A 20,943-nucleotide genomic window follows, 5' to 3' on the forward strand; every position below is an offset into this window, starting at 1 on the left:
TTCTTTTTGTTTTTTTAATTGAATTTACGAAACATCGTTATCAGTTCGTGACAACACACGCAAAACTATAACGATGCCAGTGTTTCGACAAGCATTTGACACACATGTATCCGCTCGATGTATCGTCGAACACAGATTGCCTACCTTAACATATGAAAATACATTATTGTTTAAGAACACACACAAATCTCTATGTAATCCTAATTCTTCCTTACGAAACATTTACCGACACGTTTGACACACAGTACACGAGTCAAACACGCTCCGTTTGCATGAAATCCTAAGTTCCCGACACGTGTACAATACCAGACTACACATCAGATCAGATGGACCTTCAGCATCGAACAGAAACCTTCCCTCGCTGTTTTCGCGTATAGTATCCGTCTTTTTATCAGATATATATTATTTCCAAGCACAAGGTCTAAACACCGTAACTTAAATACGCAGTTAAGGAGACACACGCGTTTTTTTGTGAGGTAAAAAGAGGGAGAGAAAAAGGTAAAAAGATAAAGTTCTCTCAGAAAATCGGACAATCAGGGAAAAGTCGATGTGGAAATGAAAGAATGCCAGAGACATAAAGGTACCAGTGGTCGTCGAATCCTGCGGCTGTCATCGGTACGTGACCATAAGCGCACGTCCATAGTTCCTCGGCCTCGAGAATAATTGTAACATTTGTATCTACCTTCCTGCTGAAGATCACACCTTTATTACGCTGAACTTCAGACGTCGTGCACTGCGATGTAACAAATTTGATCACGATCGCGATCGCGGTAACGATGGCATAGACTCCGTCCATCGTTCCAGCGATTCGTTCTATCGATACTGTCATTCTGGTATCATTAATAAGCAGCAAAACGATCGAGGTGATTCGACTCTGCACGAGTCACGAAGGCTACTTTTCCATGCGATACCTGCTCGTTCTCAGCCGAATGCAAGTTTCATTTTCTGTCTTTTTTCTTTTTTCCTTTTCCAGCTCGGACGATGCTAACCGAAATACCGCTTTCCTTTTATACCCAAATCCACCGTTCTTCGAGGTCTGTGGAGTACGGTAGTGCCGAGAGTTTTGCCGAGTTCAATGCATGGCTTGGTTTATTTTCTTTTCCTAGACCAACGAGAATCAAGCGCAAAGCTAAGTTTACGATTTGTCCCTTAGGAACAGAACGAGTCTATGGGATACGGACCGTCGGGAAACATACAGATTTCGTTAGCGAACGGCAACATTATGAAGATCCCAATGGCGAGCATCAATATCAGCGAAGAGGTGAATAAAACTGGGATTTGGCAACAAGTGAACGAAGGCAACGAGAAAACGAAACAAGTGAAACTTATCAAGTACGTGTAGTCGATTAGGATGTAGATAGAGTAACGACGTGAAAACGACGTTGTTAACTTGGCTGGGTTTTAGCGCGGGAAAGCAGAAGAAGCACTCGAAGAAAGAAAACCTGTTGATGGCTGACGAGACTACGAGGTTGACTACGATGACCGAAGAGGACGAAGATGACAGTGGAATCTCTATCAAGGTGACAAACGTAAATGACTCTAAATTCTAACCACCACCACGATCACCAAACTGATAAATCACATGGCAAGTCACACAGCAAGAGCACCAATACACCGGCATGCAACATACCCCCTGTACGCTACTGTGAGTAAGAATATAAAAGGGGGCTGCACGGAACCCTCGGAGTCGTCTTAGATAGATCCGTCCTTAGGAACAACGACGACTCTGATAGAGAAGAAGACCTACTTTCGCATCCATTCTCGATTGTATCCGATGCATAGTTAAGTTGCAGCATGCAGTGTTCGCCAATAAGTATCAAAATAGAAAGCAACAGAAAAGATATCAATGGACTTGATTTTCTTTCTATATGTCCAATTATCACGATAGAATCGAGCATAATTTAATTCTTGCATGTGTTGAATCTTATTGTTCGCACTTTCATACTTGATCTATCACTTGCACGCATTTTTCGATAGTCGAGTGTAATTTTTCGTATCCATCCGTGGATAAGAGAAATTGCGGAGCGATATTATCCGTTGCGATAACGTAATTTCCGTGACATATAATTTTTACAATTGTAACGAGTGGTTGAGTTCGATCGTCGGAACGAATAATTGTCATCGCGGCTCATTCAAAGATTTCTATGTACTATGTAGATGCTTGTTTGAAACGATTGGCTTCTCGTTAATGCGCTTCGCGAAATTATGCGGAATGTTTGATTTAATCGTTTCAGGTAGACCTGATACGATCGAAGGAAAGCATCAGCCCGTTAACGATTAACGGCACTACCTCGGCCGAGACTTCCGTCTAACAAAAACAACGCTACATTGGGAACGAACGCTCGCGATCATCTTTGAACGATCACTCGATCTTTGAACGATTCCGAAGATTCTGTTTTCCCTTAGTTCCAATTTAAACGGTACAAAGCACGTTTTGATTTTCCTCGTACGCGTTATCATCCAGTCATGGTAAACGCGATCGTCGTGGTCAACAACAGTCGAGAAAAGTTATTACAAGGACAATATTTTATAGGAAATGGAATTGCGCGCGAGACTATTTAATTTCATCGCGTTGTAGCTTGGACGAGTGCAATTAACAAACGCTACTGACGGATACCTAGGTGTAGCTATCGCGAACCTTTTATTCGTAAAAAAGGAAGAAAAAAGAAACGCACACATCATTGAAACTTAAAGTAGAGCGATCTAGATTTAAGGTTGGATTTGTTGATAAATCGACGCGTGAATTGTCATCGCTGGATCTCGAATCTATTCTTGTCAGTGCGCAATAACGTATACTTGTAATCTAGCGATTATATGGATTAAGTAGTTTGTGCCCATAGAAAGTACGCCAAGAAAACCCCTTTGGATATATCGACGTTTCCTTCGAGGGATGTCTCGCAGAGGAGCTTGACCGACACGCGTCGTTGATCGTAGAGAAAGCGCCGAAAAGGTCGGTATTACCCCCACTGACGAGACTCATTCTTTCACCAACGCTCATGCAACATTAACAACATTTCTCTAACACGATTGGATTTTATTAAAATTGTTCAAGTTTCCAATACACGTCAGATACCGGCCAACAGCGACAATATATTCATTATACGGTAAATGTACAGCATCTTTTTTACGCTGAGAATAGGAAAATTCGATTGCGTGGAAGAAAATTCGTACTCGAGGATATTAGAGAAGAGTTTTCCATGTTTTTTATCGAAATTTTAGCACGACTGAATTTCCATGCGTAACGCCGTCCCTTGAAGGATGTCCTTTTCGTTCGAAAAAAGGAATAATGAGATTTTTAACGTACTGCAGTCTTTCAGAACATTGCGCGGATCGTTACACGAATAAGCTGTTATTTCTCCTTCTTCGCCGGTTTTCAACCGATACAGACACGAAAACGAACCGATTGGTGCGAGAATATTAGAAGAGAATAATTTCATACGATATTTTTCAAGCAACACGTTATCAAATTATTACACGTTGGAATAAACCTCCGAGGATTTGCAAGTCCGCTCGAGAATTGCGTGATAAGTTCGTCGATAAATGAGATTAGGTCTTCGTATTTGGTGAGAAGATGAGATAATAGCACTATAGATTAATGATAAAGAGAGGTAAGAGGCATTAATAGGCCTCCACCTGTATATACAACGTATATTGGAACATCTCTATCGATATATGTATTATACATATAGCAAAGTACGATACGAAGCAGCCGTTCGTCTTGATGTTACGTGTGTTTGTATAAATTTAAGAAAGAAATTCGCTCGCAGATCTATACACGTTCGCAATGGGAAAGATATTATAGAAGCGCATGCGAGCGTTTTCGATCCCGTTTCAGACACATGTTTGCCATAAGCTAACGGGCTACGATCGTCATTATAGTATTTTAAATGGTTGTGATTAGAATTTTGAACGTTTTATGGATGATGTGTAAGTACTACTTCCTAATGAAAGAACAGTGGTTTCAATAATTTTGTAAATCTTACGCGACGTAAACAAAATTCTGCTTTAAAAGGTTCGCGTAACAAATTATAGTAACAGAGCAGTGAATGCGCGTGATACGGTATTCCGCTATATTTTCAATTTACATATTTTTTAAAAATCGCGAACACATTTGCTGCAACTTTTTACAAAGATATCCCAAGAGTCTGTCGCGCCGTGTTTAGAAGACCTAGTTTCCTGTCCAACGTATCTATTTGCAACGGAATACCGTTAATGATAAAAATGGATACCGAAGTTGACGAAAGCGTAGAAATTTATTTTAGGTACTGAAATAGAATTTTGTTACGAGCAATAAGTTCAGCGTATATACGCGGAGTTGTTTATCCTCGCAATAACATCGCATCGAATATCATTCAATTTTCATCATGAATAAAAGTGTTGTACGTAACAAATAACTTCCTTAATGATTAACTGTAGTTCGTATAAAGAATATACACACTTTGGACACTTGCTTCGGTGGTCATAAATGTGTGTATATATACGAACAAACGAGGAAACTCATTGCGAGCAACAATGTATATAATCAGTTGCAATCATATAATTCGCTGCCATGCATGCAATCGATGTATTAGTCCTCCTTAACGGAATTGCTGATAAATCCTGATAAAAAAAGAAAAAGAAGCAAATACAATATTGATTACCCACAAAACTCATTTTTTCTCGATTTATTTTCATTTTACATGTTTATCCAATGCTTGTAAGCTTCGATCATAAAATGCAGAAGTGAGTTCTTATTCACGACCTACATCAATTTCCTAAGTATCCTCTCTTCTCTATTATTTCTAGGTTTTCAACGACGAGAAACAGTATCCGACGTTCGAAATGACGTTATTCTTACGATGATCATTGCGTGCAATTGCAGGGATAAGCATCTGGAACCGAAGTCCCCACTTGAAATTTAATCAGAATTACCATATATGCAGTCACTGTACTCAATATCTAATAACGAGAAACAAATATCAAAACAAGTGACTACTTACTATATTCCAGCAGAAATTAAATCAATTTAGTATTCTTTGCTCACCAATTGAAAAAGCATATTGTCTAATGTGAAATATTGGTTCGCTGTAAACTTCATTTTCCAATGCAACAGCTGAAGTGAAAATTGTTCGAGCTAGAAGATAATGTAATGTTAGACAACGGAAATATTAACTCGATCACATTGTATAATTATCATTTACCTCTACTTTTGTTTGTCGGACAATCGTGCAATTCTACAACGTGTGTAAGAGATTCTCAGTTTTTTCGACCTGTAAAAGAGTTTACTAAATTATCTAGAACCTAGAACATTCATTTTTAAGGAAGGAAATTCAAATTCTTACCTCGTTTGTAACTTTGGTCGCTTTGGAAGTTAATAAACCAAGAGCATACAGCATAGAAATTATCCAGAGCAAAGTATTTACCATAATCATATAATCCACGCCTACATTCCGAACCGTGATTGCTTCAAAAAGGTAGTAAACGTTGTACAATAATATGTAGGATATAAGAGAGAGTGAAATTTCACTGGTAATGTCACAAAGCTGACCGTGAACGTCTCGAGTTCGAAAAAGATGAACCTTTGAATAGCTAACAAACACGTGTCGAGTCTCAAACACAGTATTAAGTGTAATATGACCAAACTTAGATCGACAAAAATCTTGTATAGCGCAATTTATGTTTATAAAAATTGCATTCGTCAAACTAAACGCGGAAAAATATTGAATAAAACAAAAACTCATAAAAATTACAGGCAAGATATATCGGAAGGATGAAACAGGAGTGTTAAAGGATATGATATCGGTAACAAAAACAGAAACAAATAAACTGAAATTAAACAAATACACAAAAAACAAGACGTAGGAGATGTTTCCAATTCAGTGGTTGTTTTAACCGACATAATGCACCCTCAAGATGAATCAAGTAATTTCCAATTTTTACAAAAGTTGATTCATTTATATAATAATAGAGTAAAATTGAAACAATTGCAAAGCTACCCAGTACCGCTTGAGAAATTTCAATGATTTGTATCACGATTGTCATAAACGCATATTCTGCATTGTATATGATTGGTAGGAATATGAAATTCGATGCGATTATTAAACAGCTGAAAATAAATTATAAAATACTCCAAGTTTAGAGCCGGTGAAAAATACGAGGTTTTCCGAGCAATTTTTCTTCAAAGTCCTTCGGCTTTTTAAAGAAATCGTTGCAAGTCCGACGAATTTGAAGAAAAGTAAAAATAATAAAGTCATTCGATACCTATTTTGCAGCCAAAATGATTTGTTTGGCATCCTTTTATGCTCGAAAAATGAATTTTAAATACTCTCAACAATATATATTCTCACTTATTCGTAAACAAACATGGAATTTGTAGACAACACATTTTATCTTCTTCTTTTGTGTATGCAACAACTAAATACCACTTTATTTTAAATTCATTATTTCTATGTTCCAACACTTTCAGTTTTTCCGAAAAATAATTGTTGCCTTTTTAGTGACATAAAACGTAAGTGCAATAATTTTACGATTACCGTCTGGTTTCATAGCTCTGTATGAAAAACAACATTAAATATTAAATTGTATCGCAAGTACATGCAATGCAAGTACTTTGCATGCAATAAACTTGATATGCTATTTATTACTAGTACTGCGTACACGATTGATACTAATTGAACAAATTTCTAACACTTATAAATATAAAGATTACGATGATAGAAATCATATGAAAAAATTTATAAAAGCTCTAGAAGAGCCATACAAATCTACAGTAAGTTTTTTATTCAAAATATTTGCTTCTTGACATTTGAAAGAAACATTTATCTCTTTAGTAACTATAATATTTCCTTAATTATGCAACATACTTATTCGTTTACTTTTTCAAAAGATACGCAATAAACCTTAACATACTTATTAAAAAAGAACATATTAACTAACTAAAGATATAGGGTAAAACTTTGAACAGAAAATATTCATTTACCTTTTTCGTTTTCAATACACTTCAAAGGCATTTCTCCGAATTAACGTAAGAATAAGTAAAGTGTACATAAAAGAATAAATGAACAAAAGTAAGAATGGTTTCTTCATCATTCAACAAAAAAAATACATCAATTTGTTTTTATTAACAGTATCACCTTTACAGCATTCTTTTTCGACAAATGTTTACAAAAGTACATTTATGTTATTAAGATAGATACTGTGCTTAATTTAGATATAATATCATTACAATGAAACAATGAACGAGATTAAAGTATTATTGTGTCTTGAATTATAAAAAGTACTGAATGCAAATAAATATATCTATTTTTTTCTATCTTCAGCTTGTATAAAAGTGTAACATATAATTTGCATTGTAACAATAAGCTACATTAATTCAAAGAACTTTTACTCTGCAAAATTTTACTCAAAACGAATATTCACCCACTTCAAATTGCCTAGAAGTCTTTTCCTCCAGAAATTTAAAAATTACTATTTTTCTAATTTGTACAATTTAGTAATAGTAGTAGCTTTGTGAACACATTTGAATTTTTAGGAAATGTTTAACTCATATACACCAATAATTTATATAAGTGAAATAACGTGCGTCTTTGTTTTATTAAAATGATTGTTCAACTTATGCCTTTAAAGTGCCATGAAAACGCAATTAAAAATGTGAAACATTAATTTTAATAAGTGTTATTGAAATTTTGGTTTGAAACTAATAAATCATGCAATTAATCGTAAATCTCTACAACATATAGAGGAGTATTGCAATTTCCATTTTTCCCTTTTTTTTATATATACATTGGTATTTGACGTTACGTAAATAGACGACATTCTAGCTCAACATTAGCGAAACATTAAAGAATGAAGATAGTCTTATAACTTTCAGAAATATCTTTTTCTTTTTTGGTATTACTTAACGACGAAAAAGGAATTGTAATTATTAAAGAAATGTTTTATCAGATAAAGTAAATAATTATGTCTACTCTAAAATGCTTTATAATTAAACAATCTTCTTAACATTTTTAACAGATTAGAGAGTGTTCATCACTATAGTGGGCTTTCTGATTATAGTTATTGCCAGGGACAAGAGTTATGACAATAAATTTACCAAAGAAGACTCATTAAATAAAATACAGTGTCAAAATTTATCCGAAAGTGCTATTCAAGCGGAAAAGAGCGAATTCTTTTTCAACTTTAAGACACTCGTGTTGTGTAGTGTACTAAATTAGTACAAAAAAAAATTAATTATAATTTCCACGTTGTCAGATACAAAATGTCACTATGTTACTTGGCCTCCGATTCTTTTGTAATTTCATTCCATGTAGGCACTTCTTCCGATTTAACTTCAACAGGTGCATCTGTATCTGGTTGACTACCACTCTCATCAGCAGGTGAATCTCCTAATACGACTGCATCTATAAATTTTATTTTTGCATTCACAACAAGATAAGCCCCCTTTTACAAAACAACTTTATTTTCTATATTAACTTAACATACTGATTACTGCGCTGTTGTGTAAATATATTAATAGAATTTTTACATATCAAATAACTAATTCTTTTAATAATCGGAACTGACGCGGCAATCAATGTTAGACATAATTACGAATTTATATATTTACCTGGACAAGCAGGATCAGACATTAGAGAAAATACTTTTTCTTCAGACATATCCTTTGTTAATTCTTTAAAATGAACCACTTGGTCGGAAAATGATTGCCAAAACGATTGCCCTTCAGGTATGGTAAACATAGCCTGCATATCGTTTAGTGAAAGATAAAATATAATATATTTACATATTGAAAATATACAAAAAAGAAACAAATAGATTTTAACATAAATCTCAAACATAATCATATGACAGATATTTTATGCATGTACAAGTCACATATAAATTACACACGCATCTGGTTACATATAATTACCTTAAACTTGTTGTATATATGTTCTGACTTTTGTCTAATTTGTTCGGCCTTTTGTTTGAAAACACCCTACAAATAAATTTTGAGAAAAAATATAAAAAGATCATATACTAAAGATATTGTATTTTATTCTTCAAAAACCAAAATGGAAAAGTATAATACCTCCTCTTCGTCGCTTAATTTCCAATCGGCTAAATTGCCAATATATCGTCTCAACTGAAAATTGTCAGTAGTTCAATTAGGGTTACAGTGAATTAATTAACACTAGAGTAATAACTGGTACTTTTTTACCCTTTTAACAGTTCCCACAATATGTGGATGTTTTTTTAACATCAAGGGATCAATTGAAAGAGATAACATATCATCCATTGCCTGCAAACACTTATCCGGATATGCTCGATCTAATCCGAGATTGGATTTAATTTGAGCATCCAACTGTAAAAGTTGTGCCTCTATACGAAGCCATCTGAAATTAATATATCCATATCAAAGGTCTACAAATTTTGTCAAATTCATATTATTTTTACTACCTCAGTTTATTTGTTTTACGATGAAGTGCTCCATCTTTTGCTAATAATCGCTTTTCTTCATCTGGGACATGTACATTGAAATCCAAACAATCTTTCACTTGTTCTGGTAAAATTTCGCCGCTTTCCAATTGTGCTTTTAATTTCATGGCATTTCTAGCAGTAGACCAGTCCCATTGTTTTTGAGCCTTATCATTTTCAAAAGATTTTGGTTTATCCATGTCTAATTTGATTCCTACATATTCACCAGCAAATGTTAATGCCAATAGAAGTCGTCCCGGGGCATCCGACGATGCGGTACCAGAAACCACAGTACCTTCTAATATGGGTGCTTCGCCTAAATTATTTTTTTCTGTGTATGAAATATATACCATTTAAATGTCAATAATTTAATATTAATCATATATGTGATTTCTCTATACTCACTTTCCACAGTAGCTCTTTTTTTATGCACTGCACTAGGTGTTACTTGGTCGTTAGAATCTTCAGTTTTAACTTTAGCACGACCTCTTCCATGATCTACAATGTGTAAAATACTTATTAATAAAAAATGTAATAAAACGCTATGTCTAAACAAAGGTATTGATATGTACCACTTTTATCTGTTGTAGCATCTGTCTCTTCTGAACTTGAAAAGTCAGCAAATCGTTTGGGCTTAATCTTCCTACCGCTACGACTTACAACTTCTTTTGGTGATTCCTCTCCTTGAGAATCCAATGCTTCTTGTTTCACTGCATCACTTGTAGACGCAGATAAAGACTTTGCTTTACCACGTCTCTTTTTAACCTCAGGTGTATCCTAATTGTTCAGAATTTGTTTATACTATATAACATAATGCAATACTGTGAATTTTATTCTTAGAATAAAGATTGTATATAAATGTAAGGAAAAATCGCACAAACTATTCAGCCTTGATAAATATTTGTCGGCAGTTCCTAAATTATTATTGGAGTACTCAATTCAATAATTGTTTTCTTATACAATATTGTAATAATGAGTAAAAACTCCTAATAAAATATCATATGCAAGATTAGGTTTACAAATAATTAAATACAAAAATATATTACAGTAGCCGAAACAGCCTTCCTTTTCATGGATTTCTTTTTCTCCTCCTCATCAATAACAAGTCCTGTTTCCATATCACTATCTGCAGTACTAACTGTTGGTAAATTTGTATCACCTTCTCTCCCTGATCCTTCACCAATTCCAACTTCTTCGGTTATAGATAAAAATTAGTATCTTATAAACATTTAAGTTGCATATCATATAATACTATAGTTACCTTTAAGATCAGCAAGACCCGATGCTTTATTTTTGTCATTTTTAAGTTCTTGTTCTAATTGCAATAAACCTTCATGAAAAAACTTTCTTCTAATTGGTTTACCAAATCTTGCTTTATTCTCTATATAGGTATACAACTCTTCTACTTTGCATACAGCTCTAAAATAAAGTATTTAAAAATCTTAATGCTTTTTTTAAATATTATGTATAGTTATATATTATATTTGTACAATTATATATATATGTATATTTATAATATAATTATGTATAAAATATATATTGTACAAATATAATGTACAAAACATATATATATATATATATATAATTTACATTATTAAATACAATAAGACATAAAAATTGCTACTTACGTTTCTCCTGTGCCATAAAAATAAACACTATACTTTGAATTTTTTGAATTGGCATCAATAACTTTTTCAACCTAAAAAAATGGGTATTAATGATGATACCATGTTATAATATGTTCTTTCTAATAAAAAAATTGTAAGATATATTTACATATGTATTTCAAAGAATACTATATACGACTAAATAATTTCTTTCACAACATAATTTGAGAATAATGTATTGATATCAATATTATGTCTCAATACACAACAATATCCAAACGATAATGAGTTTCAGGTTAAAAATGTTATTATCACTAGTATTCATGATATAAGTCCTTGTCATTACGAATTTCAACAAAATTATTAAAAAATAATTGTAAACTGTATAGCTGAACTTACTTTTGCTGGCCACGGTGGATAACCTCGAACTTTAGCAAAGACTTTGTCACCCGCGAAAAACTTCTTATGGAGCTTCACCATGTTGTCCGCAAGCTTTTTCAGGTTGAATGTTAAACAGCAAATATTATCTCTGTCCCTACTATACACGACGTACAATAAGACTGGTTAATTTTTAAGAAACATTGAACAAAACATCGCTAAAGCCACCATTTGCACGATATAATATAGAAAACACGCAGAATAAGACGCTGCGCGCCAATTCATGAGTCTCTAGTTACGAATACTAACGAAGCTGGACAATGTAGATTGAAAACTCCTAAAGTAAAGTTGAATCTCTCATTGGTTGCCTTCGATAGTATCGATGGTACACCAATAAATTAATTGTCCCTTAAAAATTAATTATATTGCTTTTTTAAATCATTTAGCGTATGAAGAAAGATAATTGATTTTATACGTAAGAAGATTACAAAAATAACTTTTTCCATATTCCTTGTGAAGTGTTCTATATTTATTGATTAGTGAATTTCTAAACGAAGAAATATTTTTTATATCTAACATCAATAAAGGAAAAATTTTAAATGCAGTTTTATAAATCAATTTAGACAAAGATTTTACGTGACATATAATATCATCAGTGCAAATAGTAAGTGTCAGTCGCATATTACCTACAGTCTACAGTACAGATCTGATGTTTTACGTTGCCTTTGCGAACACATAAATGAAATACAATTTAATGGATACGGGTTGTCTGTCAAATGTATTAATGTTGATTCAAGATTCATCGTAAAAAAAAATGTAATACTACTTCGCGGATATGTGCAATGTTTTTGTTGGTATCAAATATATTTTTCCAAAATTCTCAACTAAAATACTTAAAAAATCTATTCCTTAAAATGTAAGTATATTTCTTTTAATTTGCTTGTAATGCATTCTGCGAAATTTTTCTTTTTCATTTTGTAATTATTCATTTTTTTTACAGCATGTATTACGATTCTTTTTATACAGATCTACATGCACAGCATATGCAATTGTGCGAAAATTTTAACGTTCTTGTATAATTATATTATATTCGCGATTATTTCTTTTTCCTATTGTACTTTCTTACTGCTGTAATTATTTTTTACATAAAGACCTAATTCACACATGGATACTATAATTTGTAGCAATCACTAATATTTACTCTACTAATAAATTTCTTTTTCCTACAGAATAGATATATGTAGTATATTAATATTTCACATATGCATCTCTTTTCTCCTACTTATTAGCATGTATGTAAATTACACAGTTTCGAAATATTGAAGCAATTTTTTAATAAATCCAGTAATTCTTTTTTATTAAAATAACTCTTTATATTTCCTACTTTATATGTACAAAATTCTCATAATATGTTTATTACAATAAATATATTTGCATCGTATATAACAAACAGATGAATACATTATGCACATGGCAGCAATATATGATGTTGTAATCAAAGATGTCAGTTCTTGAGAAGCAACGCTTCCTTTGAAGTGTTCAAGTTCAAGAGGCCTGCTAAGGCACAATGAAAGCCATTGTATCAATTACATTGATCGTGCTGTTATATGGGATAAACTCAGTACCCATCAGTGCCATTAGAATATGTGCCAGCAGAAAAAAAAATAATGAGAATTTTCTCTTAAAACAAAATACACCCAGTGTACCTGAAGATTTACTCAATGACAGTAATGTAATTCATACTGGAGTAAGTTCTGAAATATATTGCATTTTATATTGTATTATTATTCTTATAAATAATTTGGTTAGTAAATAAATTGATTTAAAATTTTTATAGAAGGATGATAATATTAATTTTGAAAAATGTACTAATTTTTGCCATGCATTGTGGCAAGAAGAAAAGACTGCAAATGGAACCAAAATTATCATTTTATCTCAAGGTATGGATGAAGTGTTTTTTCATTCAATAATGTACAATGTATTATTATATCTTGATTATTATATCTTTTTATGTTTAACAATTTAGGTTGTTGGAAACAGTCTGGTGAACAAAAATGTGAAACAACAGAATGCATTGCCCTTCAACGTTCTACTAAAGCACTGAATAATACAAAATTTTGTTGTTGTCATGGAGATTATTGTAATCTTAATATCAATAGTACTAATATCTTATACTCTGAAAATAATGCACATAGTTCTATTCCTGCAGAAGATAATCAACCAAGTAAATTTCAATAATACAAAGAATGTTATATATTAATTTATAGTTTCATTATAATGTCTTTTACGAAATCTTGTAGCAACTGAATATTTGGAACAATCAGATTCTGGGAAATGGATTGTTATCATAAGCGTTCTGCTATGCATACTATTAGTAATAAATATTGTAGCTATAATGGTATATCGTGTATATCACAGTAATATGATAGCAAGATTAGGAAAACCACTTTCCTATACAGATCAGTTTATGGATAGCACGGCACTAAGAACTGGTACTTATACAGTAGATCATTTGAAACTTACAACAATTGTAGGTATGTTCTTTGTTAATTAAACCATTAATTTACGATAAAAAGTATTTTTGTCTGTTATACAATGTATAATTTCAGGACAAGGACGCTATGGGTCGGTATGGCAAGGCAGCATGGGAGATCAAGATGTCGCTGTAAAAATATTTCCTTCCCATTATCGTAATTATTTCCAAAATGAGAGAGATACTTATTGTCTTCCCTTTATGGAACATCCATCTCTTCTAAGTTATTATGGTTGATATTCTCTTTTATTCTTGAATGATATTGTATTACATATTTAAACACAACGTTGAAAGCTATATGTAATCTTTATTTAGGTGTTGATGAAAGAATCAGTATGGAAGGTAGTGTTGAATATCTTTTAGTACTTAGCTTTGCACCAGGTGGTACTTTAACAGATTTTTTAAGAACTCATACAATTGATTGGGCCACATTTTGCAAAATGGGTCTTTCTATGGTGAAAGGACTTGCTTACTTACACACTGATATACATAAAAGTGGTAAGTCAAAAGAAACAGGATGTTTTAGAATATACTGAAGAATATTCTTAAAAAGTTAATGAAATTTACAGATAAATTTAAGCCGTGCATTGCACATAGAGACATTAATTCGAGAAATATATTGATCAAAGCCGATGGTACTTGTTGTATATGCGATTTAGGATTAGCAGTTCAAATTTCTGGTTCTAAATACTATTCAAACGGAGAAGCACAACATGCCGAGATAAAATCAATCAACGATGTAAGACGATAACTTAAGCATAAAAAATGTAAAACAATTTAAATAATTTATAATTACGCCTCCAATTTATTAAATTAGGTCGGTACTTTGAGATATATGGCGCCAGAAATATTAGAAGGGGCTGTAAATTTAAGAGATTGTGAAAGCTCTTTAAAACAAATAGATGTTTATGCAATGGGCTTAGTCTTATGGGAATTAGTTTCAAGATGTTCAGACATTTACATATTAGGATCAGAAGTACCTCCTTATAGACAACCATATGAGAAAGAAATTGGCCTTCATCCAACATTTGAACAAATGCAAGTTCTAGTTTCTCGTAATAAAGCAAGACCTTTATTGGAGGGTAATTTAGTGGACAGGCCCGGAGTACGTTTAATTAAGGAAACAATGGAAGATTGTTGGGATGCAGATGCAGAAGCTCGATTGACTGCTTTATGTATAGAAGAGCGTCTTTCAGAATTACAATCTCATCGAGGTAAATTTTGTTATATTATAATATACATATATACATATGTATAAAAATAAAATAAGAAAGAAATGATTGGTAAATCCTCAGTAACAATGCATTTCACCGATGGAAGTCCAATGGTAAACTCTCATTGTACTCTAGTGCCTTCAACCACAAACAGCCTTTATAGCGAATCTTCGTATCATGATAATGTTCACGTCACTCAACTTGCATCGCACGCAGTACAAGACAGTTCGAGTAACGAAGGTGGCATTGTTGAAAATTTGGTAACATTATCGCCTTGTGAAAGCATTGTCCATGAGCATAGCTGTAAGTATATTATTACTATTGCACTGTAGATTTAAGAATTTATTGAGTCCGATATTATATACAGCACTTTATTATATTTTAGTTAAAAATTCAAATGAAGTAGCAATATATAATCATACTCAAACACTTCAACCTTATCAAGGGCGAAACCCTTGTATGGAACGAAATTTAATGTTACAGTCAGATTCACTTGAAGATTTAGGGTGCAATGGTAATGTACTCGTTGATAAATCTATGAAACATGCGTGTAATGATCAGTACAGAATTGTATCAGAAGCACAAGGACTTGTTTCCCATGACTATTTGAGTCAACACACGACGCAATTAACCCAGCTAAGACCAGCTACACCTATACCATATGTTCAAAATGTTATCTCGGATGATGGTGCATCATCATATGGTAAAAGAAAACAGACAAACGTACATGAAGTTTGTCCGCAAGATAGCCCCAGAAAAAAATTGTTTGGATGGTCAAATTTTAAAAAATTACTTGTTAATAAAAAGATGTATCCATATAATAAGTATCAAATAGATCGAGAGGATTCTAAATCTAATTTATTGTCAAAACAGAACGTACAGATCAAAACTGTAGAGACTAATGTAACGATATCTCCAGCAGGGAAATATGTAAATGGTATTATTACAAAAACACCTACTTTTAGCCCTACGCTAGATAAGAATGATAAGAATGCTATACAAATTGGTAAACAGAAATTTGATAATGATAATACAAATACCCGACCATCTACCTTGCCCCTTGTAAATCTAAGAAATAAAAAAAGTGAAAATATCAGTAGACAGGAAAGCATCGATAAATTCAACGAAGTTTTTAACGTGGGATCTAATGTAAACGTATTAAAGGATCCGCATATGAGAATAAAAACGCCGGGAGATTTGCCGCCTTCTGTAAGAAAAATACGTGGTCGTGGACAATCAAGTGCTAGATTTTCTCTTTATGATGACCGAATGATGTGCAATATTTTAAGCGAGGAAGACGACCGAAGTGATAAAGCTATTTGGAATTCAGTACCATTTGGCATGGATCTTGGCGACAGCGATGACAAACATTCGTCGACTAAATTTAGTACCAAAAATGTTACTTGCTTTTAATCTAATATAGTACTAACATATTTGTAAAGATTTTAGAAATAAGTATAAACAGGGCTGTATTATAACTTCAGCTTCAATATGTGTATGTACAGAAAAATATACGTAATGATAAGTCAAATTTTATACTCTTAATGGAAATACATTATGAAAATTCAAATATTAAAGGAAAGAAGGAAAAACAAATAAAAAAAGACAACAAAATATACTCGAATAATATTAAGACATTAAAGGAGCTATTGAATAATTTACATTAATTACTTAGTCCTTATAAGTATATTTTGTGCTTAAAGGATCTTTTTCTTGCATAACAAATATCTATTCATAAATCTTATATCAATGTTAATATTAATGTTCTATACATTCAAAGTAGCAGCAAAAAGTTCATTAGGAATGTATTTTGATACACATAGTAAGTGTACATTATAATCCCCATTGTCAGCACATAGCTATCTTAAATGTTTATAATTTTTATGAATTATACACAATTATTTCAAGAAAATCGGTGTCAATTGTTTATCAAGATATACAATATAAAACAATTGTTCTTAATATAGAACTCTTTTTCTAAATTTAAATCTTATCCATATAATTATTACAGTTGAATGACATATATTTCTGAGGATTAGAAAAAAAGTTATAAATTCTAATGCACAACGTGTTTTTTTTTTTTTTTTTTTAACACCTTTATGTTTTCCACAAAAGGAAAATTATGGTTAATAGATAAAAGTGTGCATTACAGCATATAATTACATAAAATAAAAGCAATGTAAAAATGTACTTTACATTCAAATGGAAATTGTCTAAGCACAAAATTCGTACTTTCCGTAAGCTCAATGTAAATATTCGTAAGATATAAACATTTTAATATATGAATTAAACAAGCTTGTTATGTTTTATTTTAATAAAATTACAACCATATGTTTATAGTGTGTGTGCACTATTTATATTAAGATAAATCGTACTGCAATGGCAATGTGAAGAAAAAATGGAATATATAATTTTACGAAAGATAATAAAACAGTTTTCCCTAGATTTATTTCTTATTTAATTTCACGTTATATGCTTATAGTGATTTTAATAAGTGATAAAAACATGGTTCTCTCAAACTTGTTCGGTTATGTCCGACTATATTCGAGTGTTATGTATTTAACTTTCCAACAGATATTTATTACTACTTTTCGCATATCCTAAACGTGTAAAAAGTAACTAGTTATCATGTCTATTATAACAGTTCTAAGGTACAACATGAATTTAATATCATTGCGTTCTCGTTCTCATATTTTAAAGGTAAAAAGTGCAATGTTATATAAAATAGGTTAGACAACATTTCAAAATTATTTATATAATTAATCTCTTTTATTTTCTATCAAGTAGAATAGTTTGCAGTGTTTGTCCTCATTTGCAAAATATGCAGAACATAAACCCTTGGAGAAAATTCGAAATATTGGTATATCAGCACACATTGATTCTGGAAAAACCACCTTAACTGAACGTATACTATTTTATACTGGAAGAATAGCTAAAATGCATGAGGTAAATTACAAGTGATATTAATCTTGACATTTTTCTTATCTAAGTGCATAAAATATTTATAATAGGTGAGAGGTAAAGACAATATTGGAGCAACAATGGACAGTATGGAATTAGAAAGACAGAGGGGAATTACAATTCAATCTGCTGCAACTTATACTTTATGGAAAGATCATAATATTAATATTATCGATACACCTGGTCATGTGGATTTTACAGTGGAAGTAGAACGAGCTTTACGTGTTCTAGATGGAGCTATATTAGTATTATGTGCTGTAGGTGGTGTTCAATCACAAACTATAACTGTAGATCGTCAAATGAGAAGGTATAATGTACCTCGTCTAGCATTTATTAATAAATTGGACAGATTAGGTGCTAATCATAAAAGAACATTGGAACAATTAAGAGGAAAACTAAATCTCAACGCTGCATTTCTGCAATTACCTATTGGTTTAGAAAGCAAAAATACAGGAATAGTAGATTTAATTCATCAAAAAGCTTTATACTTTGAAGGAGACTTTGGAGAAGTTATAAGAGAAGATGAAATTCCATTAGACATGAGAACAGGTATATTTATATAAACATAGGTATCCCATTTACTGATATTTTAATGCAGATAAAAACATTATTTATTCTAATTAAATCAACTAAACATATATCTCATATCTACAGAGGCACAAGATAAAAGACAAGAGTTAATTGAACACTTGAGCAATGTTGATGAAAAACTTGGAGAAATGTATTTAAACGAAATGCAAATACTTGAAAAAGACATAACAGATGCTATCAGAAGAAGTTGTATACAAAGAACTTTTGTGCCAGTACTGGTTGGAACTGCTTTAAAAAATAGAGGTGTTCAACCATTACTAGATGCAGTTGTGGACTATTTACCAAATCCTGGAGAAGTGGAAAACTATGCATTTAAGCATGAGTAAATTTTCTCACATTTTATTTTTTGCTTTTTAAAGTGCTTTCTTTTGATTTAGAACAATTAATTTGTCACTTATAGAGAGGAAACTAGTCAAATTCTATTGAATTCAGAAAGGAGTGATAAGCATCCTTTTATTGGATTAGCATTTAAATTGGAAGGTGGTAAATTTGGTCAATTAACTTATTTTCGCTGTTACCAAGGAATGGTAAACAAAGGAGATACTTTATATAATACAAGAACAAAAAAAAAAGTTCGTTCATTTGTAGTATGATGACAGTATTTAAATTGTGAAACTTTTGTATAAATATACTATTTTTCAGGTTCGAATTCAAAGATTAGTAAGACTTCACGCAAATCAGATGGAAGATGTGACCAAAGTTTATGCAGGTGACATATTTGCTTTATTTGGAGTAGATTGTGCATCAGGTGATACATTTGTTAATAATTCTGATCTGCAATTGTCAATGGAATCTATTTATATACCTGAGCCTGTGGTATCTATGTCTATTCAAGTAAAAAATTCAAAAGATAGAGAGAATTTTGCAAAAGGCATCGCACGCTTCACAAAAGAAGATCCTACTTTAAGGCATCGCTATGATCCAGAGAATAAGGTAAAATATTAAAAATTACGCAATACATTTACAAAAAGATATAAGGATTTTGCTTCAAAAGAATTCGGGGAATCTAATATGTACACTATGTCTTAGGAATCTTTGGTTTCTGGAATGGGCGAGTTACATCTAGAAATCTATTCTCAAAGACTCGAACGTGAATTTAACTGTCCTGTTATACTTGGAAAACCAAAAGTTTCGTTTCGTGAAACATTACGTGCTCCCATCGAATTCGATTATCTTCATAAAAAGCAATCAGGAGGTGCTGGTCAATACGCTCGAGTAATTGGTGTATTAGAGGTAATAATTTCATTTATTTGAATCATATTATACGATGATTTGCATTGTAATAATATTTTCCTAGCCACTACCGCCAGAAAAAAATACCGAACTTTTATTTTGTGATGAAACGATTGGGACAAATGTTCCAAAACAATTTATTCCGGGTGTAGAAAGAGGATTTAGAACTACATGTGAAAAGGGATTTCTCATAGGTCATAAAGTAGCGGGTGTTAAGTTTCGGCTAATAGATGGTATGCATCATTGCGTGGATTCTTCCGAACTTGCATTTTTCCTTGCTGCACAAGGTGCAATGAAAGATTTATATTTAAACGGATCATGGCAAGTTTTAGAACCAGTTATGTCGGTGGAAATAACCGTTCCTATAGAATATCAGGTAAAAATACACCTTTGTTACGGGATAATAAATTATATTTTATGTCAACTTAAACTTTGTTATGTTTGAAGGGAACGATTATGGCACAAATAATTAAACGGCATGGTATCTTGATTAATACGGACAACAATGAGGGATGGTCTATATTAAAAGCAGAAGTTCCATTAAATGATATGTTTGGATATATTGGGGAATTACGATCTAATACTCAAGGAAAAGGAGAGTTTACCATGGAATATGCAAGATACACACCTTGTCTACCAGAGGTGGAAGAACAATTAATAAAAGAATATCAAATAGCAAATGATTTACATCTGGAGACACAACGAAAACAAAATTAGTCACAAATAGTCTAATTTCACCACATTAGGAATCATTTTTAATTGTCTATATAAGACATATAAAATACGTTGACGTATGTATAACAAAATGAATAAATGTAAGATATTATAGATATAAGTCTAGATAGATGTTATGTACATTTAATTGAAATGTAAGGAATTGTGCTTAAACAATTTTGAAAAATTTTAGAATTAAAATGATTTTATTAGAAAATATCAAAATATACCTGAACACTTGTTTCATTTTGCCTGTTTTTTTCAACAGTAGATACATTGA

General features: G+C 32.0%; 4 protein-coding genes and 1 pseudogene across 27 annotated transcripts in view; 3 read left to right on the forward strand and 2 right to left on the reverse strand.

The window, feature by feature from the left end:
- The window catches only part of LOC132910785 (electroneutral sodium bicarbonate exchanger 1), a 27,208-nt gene extending 22,297 nt beyond the window's left edge, over positions 1–4,911 (forward strand). For 17 of the 22 annotated variants that reach the window (XM_060966771.1, XM_060966770.1, XM_060966784.1 and 14 more), the window contains 3 exons: positions 1,154–1,332; positions 1,406–1,520; positions 2,235–4,652. In XM_060966771.1, the coding sequence (XP_060822754.1) occupies positions 1,154–1,332; positions 1,406–1,520; positions 2,235–2,312 (372 nt within the window). In that variant the 3' untranslated portion in view covers positions 2,313–4,652. Of the gene's footprint in view, positions 1–1,153; positions 1,333–1,405; positions 1,646–2,234; positions 4,653–4,785 lie in introns of those variants that run through there. The other 5 variants (XR_009658853.1, XR_009658854.1, XM_060966767.1 and 2 more) reach the window with 4 other exon arrangements.
- On the reverse strand, positions 4,637–6,989 carry LOC132910554 (uncharacterized; annotated as a pseudogene).
- On the reverse strand, positions 6,743–11,721 carry LOC132910803 (PC4 and SFRS1-interacting protein). Of its 2 annotated transcripts, none has more exons than XM_060966828.1 (12): positions 11,439–11,721; positions 11,061–11,131; positions 10,694–10,851; positions 10,479–10,624; positions 10,005–10,209; positions 9,838–9,930; positions 9,415–9,748; positions 9,176–9,350; positions 9,047–9,100; positions 8,888–8,953; positions 8,585–8,717; positions 6,743–8,378 (listed from the first exon to the last, which is right to left on the reverse strand). In XM_060966828.1, exons 1-12 carry the CDS (start codon positions 11,517–11,519, stop codon positions 8,248–8,250), a joined length of 1,647 nt encoding a protein of 548 aa, XP_060822811.1. In that variant the 5' UTR covers positions 11,520–11,721; the 3' UTR covers positions 6,743–8,247. The 2 variants fall into 2 exon arrangements, with proteins under 2 accessions (XP_060822811.1, XP_060822810.1); XM_060966827.1 differs by having other exon boundaries at positions 9,415–9,763.
- Positions 11,722–12,148: 427 nt separating this feature from the next.
- Positions 12,149–17,459, forward strand: LOC132910790 (bone morphogenetic protein receptor type-2). 2 transcript variants are annotated; one of them, XM_060966799.1, is made up of 11 exons: positions 12,149–12,333; positions 12,871–13,164; positions 13,255–13,357; positions 13,444–13,641; positions 13,718–13,951; positions 14,027–14,182; positions 14,266–14,448; positions 14,520–14,689; positions 14,768–15,164; positions 15,246–15,467; positions 15,550–17,459. In XM_060966799.1, exons 2-11 carry the CDS (start codon positions 12,985–12,987, stop codon positions 16,575–16,577), a joined length of 2,871 nt encoding a protein of 956 aa, XP_060822782.1. In that variant the 5' UTR covers positions 12,149–12,333; positions 12,871–12,984; the 3' UTR covers positions 16,578–17,459. The 2 variants fall into 2 exon arrangements, with proteins under 2 accessions (XP_060822782.1, XP_060822783.1); XM_060966800.1 differs by having other exon boundaries at positions 15,300–15,467.
- Positions 17,460–17,677: 218 nt separating this feature from the next.
- Positions 17,678–20,909, forward strand: LOC132910796 (elongation factor G, mitochondrial). Its single transcript, XM_060966810.1, has 9 exons — positions 17,678–17,864; positions 17,952–18,110; positions 18,176–18,674; positions 18,780–19,038; positions 19,117–19,288; positions 19,359–19,649; positions 19,746–19,949; positions 20,014–20,325; positions 20,397–20,909. Exons 1-9 carry the CDS (start codon positions 17,793–17,795, stop codon positions 20,664–20,666), a joined length of 2,238 nt encoding a protein of 745 aa, XP_060822793.1. The 5' UTR covers positions 17,678–17,792; the 3' UTR covers positions 20,667–20,909.
- Positions 20,910–20,943: the final 34 nt, after the last annotated feature.

Source organism: Bombus pascuorum, chromosome 9, assembly GCF_905332965.1.
Source record: "Bombus pascuorum chromosome 9, iyBomPasc1.1, whole genome shotgun sequence".
Classification (NCBI taxonomy): domain Eukaryota; kingdom Metazoa; phylum Arthropoda; class Insecta; order Hymenoptera; family Apidae; genus Bombus; species Bombus pascuorum.

Coding starts and splice junctions, on each gene's coding strand:
- LOC132910796 (XM_060966810.1), top strand. CDS start 17,793: ATGTCTATTATAACAGTTCTAAGGTACAACATGAATTTAATATCATTG. Junction 18,111..18,175: donor GAATAGCTAAAATGCATGAG/GTAAATTACAAG, acceptor TATTTATAATAG/GTGAGAGGTAAAGACAATAT. Junction 20,326..20,396: donor CCGTTCCTATAGAATATCAG/GTAAAAATACAC, acceptor TTATGTTTGAAG/GGAACGATTATGGCACAAAT.
- LOC132910790 (XM_060966799.1), top strand. CDS start 12,985: ATGAAAGCCATTGTATCAATTACATTGATCGTGCTGTTATATGGGATA. Junction 13,358..13,443: donor AATTATCATTTTATCTCAAG/GTATGGATGAAG, acceptor TTAACAATTTAG/GTTGTTGGAAACAGTCTGGT. Junction 13,952..14,026: donor GAAACTTACAACAATTGTAG/GTATGTTCTTTG, acceptor GTATAATTTCAG/GACAAGGACGCTATGGGTCG.
- LOC132910803 (XM_060966827.1), bottom strand. CDS start 11,519: ATGGTGAAGCTCCATAAGAAGTTTTTCGCGGGTGACAAAGTCTTTGCT. Junction 10,625..10,693: donor GGGTCTTGCTGATCTTAAAG/GTAACTATAGTA, acceptor CTATAACCGAAG/AAGTTGGAATTGGTGAAGGA. Junction 8,954..9,046: donor AATTAAGCGACGAAGAGGAG/GTATTATACTTT, acceptor ATTTATTTGTAG/GGTGTTTTCAAACAAAAGGC.